Consider the following 8422-nt stretch of genomic DNA (forward strand, 5'->3'; position numbering starts at 1 on the left):
TTCAATCTCTTTTCTGAATTGGAGGAGGGTAATTTTTTCATTTTAAAAAGATTTGTTTTACTGATTGAAATATTTGTTTACAGGAAACTGTTGACGATTTGGCTCTTTATTTCTACATCGCATGTGGAATTTCCGCCTTCGGATTTTTATTGCTCTTCCTCCTAGTAATCATACTATTTGTGAAAGTGAAGCGACTTTCAGTTGAGGAGTAAGTAACAAAAATGTCATTAAAGCTAGTTTTTTTATGAAAAGTAAATAAACCAGGCTTTATCAAAGATTTTGGGGTATTTTACAGGATTCCCAAAATTTTAAGAATTTACAGGGATCTTAAAAAGGTTTCCAAGGATTTCAAAAGGTTTAAAATATTTTTAGGGAATTTTACAAGTATTATAGAATTTTAAGAGATTTGAAAAATGTTCTTGGATTTTACAAAGGCATAAAATATATTAAAGAAATTTAAAATATTTAAAAGGATTTCAAAGATTTAAGGGTATTTCACAAGATTCCAAGAATTTTCACAATTTTCGGGTATTTCACCAAATTCCAAAATTTCTAAAATTTGCAGGGATTTTAAAAAACTTTTAAAGGATTTCAAAGGATTTAAAAATGTTTAGGGTATTTTACATGATTCTAAGAATTTTAAGAATTTTCAAATATTTTAAAAGGGTTTACAAGGATTTCAATGATTTAAGGGTATCTCACAAGATTCCAAGAATTTCTAAAATTTGCAGGGATTTTAAAAGACTTTTAAAGGATTTCAAAGTATTTTAAAAATGTTAGGGTATTTCACATGATTTTAAGAATTTTAAGAATGTCCAAATATTTTAAAGAGTTTACAAGGATTTCAAAGGATTTCAAAAGATATTAGAAATTTCAGGGTATTTAACAAGAATCCAATAGTTTCAAGAATTTTCAGCGATTTTCAAAAGGGTTTTCAGGGATTTCAAAGGATTTTAAACGATTTCAAAAGATTAAAAAGATTTTAGGGTATCTAACACGACTCAAAGAATTTCAGGGATTTCGGAAGAGTTTCCAAAAATCGCATAAGATTTCAAAAGATTTGAAAGATTTTAGAGTATTTTACAAGAATTTCCATGGATTTTGAAAAGGCATCAAATGTATTAAAAGATTTCAAAAATGTTAGGTTATTGTACAAGATTACAAAAGTTACACAAATTACCAGGATTTTAAAAGGTTTAAAAAAGATTTCGATGGATTTCAAAGGATTTCAAAAGATTGAAAAGATTGTTGTATCTTTTACAGGATTCTAAGAGTTTAAAGAATTTTCAGGGATTCACGGGATTTCAAAAGATATCCAAACATTTCAAATATTTTAGGGTATTTTACAAGATTTGAAGAATTTTAATGGATTTGAAGAATTTCCATGGATTTTAAAAATTCATCAAATATATTAAAGGATTTCAAAGATTGTATGGTATTTTTCGACATTCCAAAAGTAAAAAGAATTTTCAGGGATTTTAAAAGGGTTTCCCATGATTTCCAAGCATTTCAGAGAATTTAAAAAGATTTCAAAGATTTTATGGTATTTTACAAGATTCCAATAATTTCAAGAGGTTTCAAGAATTTCCATGGATTTTGAAAGGGCATCAATTATATTAATAGATGACAAATCATTGCAAAGTATTTCAAAGATTTTAGGGTATTTTTCGACATTCCAAAAGTGAAAAGAATTTTCAGGGATTTTAAAAGGGTTTCCCATGATTTCCAAGCATTTCAGAGAATTTAAAAAGATTTCAAAGATTTTATGGTATTTTACAAGATTCCAATAATTTCAAGAGGTTTCAAGAATTTCCATGGATTTTGAAAGGGCATCAATTATATTAATAGATGACAAATCATTGCAAAGTATTTCAAAGATTTTAGGGTATTTTGCATTTATCAAGATTCCAAGAATTGTCGAGAGATTTCAAGATTACCAAGGGATTTTAAACGGGTGTCAAATGTAGCACATCATTTCAAGGGATTTTAGGAAATTTTGAAGAATTTCTATGTGAAAATTTTAGGAAATAAATAACTAATTTTAAAAGAGATGTAGGATTTTAAGATGAATTAGTACTGGATTATAAAATAGTTCTTGAGATTTTAGCTTTTAGTTATTTCTAGAGAAGATTTCAAGAATTTTAAGAGATTTCAAGAAATTTCAACAAGTTTAATTTAATTTCAGAGCACTTCAAAGTTTTCAAAATTGTTGAAGAAATCTTAAGAGATATTACAAACTGTTAAGATAATTTACGGGATTTTAAAGCATTTCAAAGTATTCGAAAAATTTTAGGGTATTTAACAAGACTCCAATTTTTTTTAAGAATAAAAAAAATTCCAGGGATTTTAAAACAATATCAAAGGATTTCATGAGATTTTGATATATTAAAAAAAATAATTTTCTAAAAATAGTTATATTTTCAAGAAAAGATATCAATCTTCAGCAACAACAAAATATTTTTTAACAAAGTTAAATTTTTTTATATATTTTAAAACACTTTAACCCAAAAAGTATAATTTTGAACTAAAAAAGATACATTTTCAACCATAAATGGAATGGTTAAATTTTTAACAAAAATCATTTTAATTTTAGATGAATAACATTTGAATTTTCAACTAAAATGATGAATCTTCAACGAAAAATTGATTTTTAATAAAGAAGTTCAACTTTGAAAAAAGCAAATAAATTTGACACTAAAAAAGATATAAATTTTCAAACAGAAATGGAATAGTTAAATTTTCAACCAAAATGACAATCTTTAACCCAAAAAAAATCAATTTTTAACAAAGTAGTAGTTCAACATTCAACGCAGTAGTTCAAATTTCAACTAAACAATATAAATTTGGAACCAAAAATGAAATAGTTAAATTTTAAACCAAAATTATTGACTTTGAAAAAAAATAATTAAATTTGAAATCGAAAACAATTGAGTTCAACAAAAAAAAAACAGAACAAGAACAGATGTAATTCCGACCAAAAGGGATGAATTTTCAATCGACAAAGTTAAATTTTAAATCGAAATGATAAATCTTTAACAAAACAAATTTTTCTTTAACAAAGTAGTTAAACATTCAACCCAGCAGTTGAATTTTCAACTAAAAAATAGATATTTTAAACCAAAAATGGTAACGTTAAATTTTGAACCAAAATAATTAATGTATAATGAAAAATTTAATAGTTAATATATCAATAAAAAAATATTTTAATTTGAAATCAAAAACAGTTGAATTCAACCAAAGAAAATGAATTTTCACTTAAACAGTTGAATCCTCAACCAAAACATTAATTCTCAAAGGAAGAACAAATTACTCTTTTTTTATTTAAAAGATGTAAAATTGAAAAAAATGTATTTAAAATGATTTTAGTTTCCTTTCATAATTAAGACTTTTTAATCAAAAATATAGGCATCCTAGAAAATATTAAAATTTTAATTGAAAATTAGGATTTCCAAGATTTCAACTTATTTTAAAAGATTCCAAGAAAATTCAAGAGATTTCTTTTTAAAAATTTAATGAACTATATAATTTCTTATAAAACATTGTTTCTTCTTTTCTAAGTGTAAAAATAAATGCTTAATCTTTAAATGTATATTATTTTGAATTTTTTGAATGATTCATAGGCCTTTAATTATATATTTTGCGTAATAATTATGCGTCACAAGTTTATATAAATTATACAAATATTGAATTGTCGCCTTTTATTGTGTTTCAATGAGCATTAGACCGATTAAAATATTGATAAGGAAGAAAAATCGCAGTTTCTACCTTAAATCCCAATGAGTCAGTATCATGTTTTCTGAGTTGACAACATAATTGATAACGTATCTTTATTTTTAGTGGTAAAATCTAGAGTAAATTAATATCAATAAGAGAAATACCTGAGTTTTTCATTTAATCAACTTAATATCTTAAAGAAACCTAGATTATAATAAAAGCTAATGAAGGACAGAAAGATAAGGTGGCACCATTTTTCTATTTGTGACCTACTAATTATCAGGGTGACCTGGAAAACCTGGAAATGTCAGGGACTTTTTTTGGTTAGCGAAAGTCGGACAAATGTCAGAGATTTTTTTTGAACGTCAGGCAACTTTTTTGAAAGTTATTAAATTTATTCTAAAATTTGTTATATTAAATTAAATGGCGATGCTTTTTCATTTGCAAAAGTAAATTTATAGTAGCGCTCCGTATTTTGGAACTGAGAAGATTAATTTTTCGATGACAAAATTCAAGCATTTTACAAAGCACAACGAAGTAGTAAAATCTTTAACCAAAGCCAATTAAATTTAATAAAAAAGTTGCATTTAAAAAAAAATGTCATTTCTACTAGAACAAAAAATTTTAAACATAAATGTAATAACAAACAAATAATTTAATTTTAGATCAATAACAGTCACATTTCCAGCTATAAAAGAGAATTTTTGAACCAAAAATGGAAAAGTCATCTATTATAATTAATCTTTAACATAAAATGTAATAGTTGATATTAATTAATTTTTTTCAAACAGTCGCAATTTTAACAAAAATAGATTAAATTTCAACCAAAAGATATAAACTGTCAAAAAAAAACTAATTTTCAACTCTAAGTGGTTAAATTTTCAACTAAAAAAGATACGTTTTCAACCAAAAATGGAATAGTTCAGTTTACAACTAACAAGATTATTTTTTTATGAAAAAAACAAAGCAAATTTTAGAAAAAAAAACACTAATTCTGTATAAAATAATTTGTTTAGATCAACAAAAAATCGAATAGTTAAATTTGCAGCAAAAAACTTTGTCATACAAAAAAATATCAACAAAATAGTACAATCCTTAAACAAAGCATTTTCAACTAAAAAGATCAAATTTTGATTTAAAAAAAATGAATTTTTAAAGCGAGAAGATAAATTTTCAATTTAAAAGAACTAATTTTTTTACCAAAACCAGAATATTATTTTTTTTTTTAAATCTGAAAAATAGTTACACTTTCCATCAGAGAGTAAAATCTTTTAAAAAAGTGGTATTATGTAGTTCAACTTTAAACCAAGTAGTTGAATTTTTAACTAAAAAAAAAATTTTTAACCAAAAATGAAATAGTTCAGTTTATAACTAAAAAGGTATTTTTTTCCAAAAAAGCAAAATTAAAAAAAAAACAACAATGATTTTCTAATAAATAGTTTTGATTTTAAAATAAAAAAGATTATTTTTCAACTAAAAATTAGTTGAATTTTAAACTAAAAAAGCCCAATTTTCAACAAAAAATTGAATTGTTTATCTTATAGCCGACAACATTAATTTTATACCAACAAAAGGAAATTTAACAACAACAAAAAACATTAATTTTTTACCAAATATTTGGGTTTTCGAATAAAAAAGAGATTATTTTTCAACAAAAAATCGAATAGTTAAATTGCCAACAAATTAGTAAAAATCTTAGTAAAAAAAGTTGCATTTTAAACTAAAAAAGATAAATTTTTTATTTAAAAAAATACATTTTCAAAGAAAAAATAAAAATGTTCAATTTATAAGGATCAATTTTTATACCATAACAGGAACCGTTATGTTTTCAATTACAAAATTTAATGTTTTACAAACAAAAAAAAACAATAATTCAACAAAATAGTTAAATTTTCAACCGAAATAAGGAATCTTTAACCAAAAAATCCAATTTTAAGGAAATAATTCAACATTAAACCAGGTAGTTGAATTTTCAACAACAAAATATTTTTAACAAAAATAGTGCCTATGAAAAGAATAAAAAATTTGTTTGAATTATTCATCCAAGTCATATGTTTTCATTCTTATTTGTTTTTAGTACTATTAATTGATTGATGAAATTTCAACCGAGATTTCTTTTTTTGTTAAAAAAGATGCGTTCTCAACAAAAAACATAAATTTTTCTCCAATTAGTTGAATTTTCAACCAAGTAGATTATTTTTTTACGAAAAAGAACAATTTTCAACAAATTACATCAATTTTAAACTAAATATTTGAGTTTCCAAACTAAAAAGATCAAAAATGGAACAGTTAAATTTTATTTTTAAAAACTAATTTTCTATTAAATAGTTAAATTTCCTAGAAAAATTGAATTTTCTACCAAACTGTTGAATTTTGAGGACAACCAGACGAATTTTTTTTAAATTGAATTTTTAATAAAGCTATTAAATGTTCACTTTAAAAAATTAATTTTTGACAAAGATAAAAACAAGTAATTAATTTTTAACCGAAGAGATGATTTTTTCAATAAAATTGCGAATCTTTAAAAAAAACAATTAATTTTTCAGAAATCAGCTCAAATTTTAACCAATTAGTTGAATTTGTAATCAAAAAGATTAATTTTGTACAAAAAAGTCCAATTTGCAACCAAGTAATGAAACGTAAACTTAAACATTATTAATTCTTAACAATAAAAACTAATTTTTATCAAAGTAATTCAATTTGCAACCAATGAGGTGGATTTTTCTCTAAAATTACGAATTTTCGAAAAATAAATCATTTTTAAGAAAGCAGTTAAACTTTTAACAAAATAGTTGAATTTTCGACAAAAAAAAATGATTTTTCAACAAAATACAACATTGCCAAACAAATAGTTAAATATTTTACTTGAAAAGATACATTTTGAATCTAAAAATTTATATTTTTTACAAAAAAAGTCAATTTTAACCACGCAATTGCATCTTTAACTGAAAAAGATGAAATTTCTACAAAAAAATATGAATTTTCAAACCTAATGTTTCAACAAAAAACAGTTTTTGATCCGGACAAATTTTCAACTCAAAAGATTAATTTTTTAACAAAGTTGCTGAATTTTTAACAAAATAATTATATGTTGAACTCAATTATACCATTTTTAGCAACAACAAAATTCTTAACATGAAATTTAAAAGTAGACTTTTTAACCGATAAAATGAACTTTCAATTTAAATTTTTTATTCTGGAAAACGGAAACGAGGGTAAAGTACAAAAAAGTTAAAGACGCAATGAATAGGTATACTAGGTTAGAAAACTGGAAGTTTTCCTTATAAAATAATATCTTACACAGCTTTTTAAAAATATTATTTATGTTTATATTAAATAAAAATCTCAATATTGTTTTAGTGACCATTTACCTTCTCACAAATGTAAAAATTAAGATGTTCTTCAAGTACACCAGAACCCCGATTTAGTAACAGCCCTCTGACTAAATCGGCTGAATCGAAAAGTAAACAGTTAGGGCTGCTTAAACCGTTTCCAACTGGAATACATAAGATTGCACAATATAATCGACTGAGTACTCGCGCACTGCGCGAGTATTCCCCTGATTGTTATTTTATTTTTATTTTAAAAAATTCTTTTAGGTCAAATCAACTGAGCAGGCAGGCCAATATGATGGCAGATTTTTGTTACACAAATCCGACAATTGTCCCAGGAGAGGAATTATCTCGGCGTGGATTTTCAATGTACAATGGGAATGAGCACTTCAGTGAAGATTTTGCTTCGAAAAGCAAATATACCGGTGGAATTTACCAACTCGAAAGTCGATCGAAATTCTAGGGAATTTTGAGTTAAGTAGGTAATTAATTAATAACAAAAATGATCGAATTATTCAGATTTTGATTTAAAAACGATGAACAATTAAGAGATTATCGACTGGCTCGACTCTTAAAAAAATAAGAGATACTTACATTTTTCTTCTCTCATAAAATCATGAATACATTGATATTGTTGATCAATTTATTTAAATTATTCAAGTATCCACATAGAGATTACCAGAGATTATCTTACGATCTTCATAGTAGAGTTAGAATTTTCTTCACAAGATGCCACTAATTTGCAGAATTTGATTCATTTATAAATAATTTATAAATAATTTGTATACTAAATTGTTTTGTAAAGTACTTGATTTTAATTATTATAAATTGGACCGTTTTGGGAGAACTTTTTTTATTCAGAGCTATCTTTTCAAGTTGAATGAAAAGACTTATTTAATTATTATTATTATAAAATTTATTAGTTAACTTATTCCTAACCAATGATAATTTCACGATTAGATGCATTACCCTGAATTATTGTATTAGATCCGCCCGAAAATTTTGTTAGGTACAATTTTTTATCCGATGAATTGTTAATACCCTGAATGAACCAAAGATAATATATTTTCTAATTGTGAATTATTAAGTATTATATGTAAGAGATTTTAACGATGTTATCAATAAATTAGTGGAAGCTATTATTACGATTATTATTTATTACTTTCTTACATTATCTACAATTATCATCGCCCCTTTTTCCCCATATTTTATTATTGTCTGAACGTAAACTGTTTTTGAATTTGGATACTGTTAAAATGTTCAAAAAAAAAAAAACAATTTATCAACCAGTTTGATTAAAAAAAGAGATGAATTTTCAATGAAATAGAATAATTCTCAACCAAATAAATAATTAAAAAAAAAAAAAAAAACAAGAA

General features: G+C 24.1%; 1 protein-coding gene across 1 annotated transcript in view; it reads left to right on the forward strand.

Moving 5' to 3' along the window:
* The window catches only part of LOC117169066, an 18730-nt gene extending 10561 nt beyond the window's left edge, over positions 1 to 8169 (forward strand). The window contains exons 3-4 of the mRNA XM_033355174.1: positions 84 to 208; positions 7314 to 8169. Of these exons, the coding sequence (XP_033211065.1) occupies positions 84 to 208; positions 7314 to 7509 (321 nt within the window). The 3' untranslated portion in view covers positions 7510 to 8169. The remainder of the gene's footprint in view (positions 1 to 83; positions 209 to 7313) is intronic.
* Positions 8170 to 8422: the final 253 nt, after the last annotated feature.

This window comes from Belonocnema kinseyi, chromosome 3 (genome assembly GCF_010883055.1).
Source record: "Belonocnema kinseyi isolate 2016_QV_RU_SX_M_011 chromosome 3, B_treatae_v1, whole genome shotgun sequence".
Lineage (NCBI taxonomy): Eukaryota > Metazoa > Arthropoda > Insecta > Hymenoptera > Cynipidae > Belonocnema > Belonocnema kinseyi.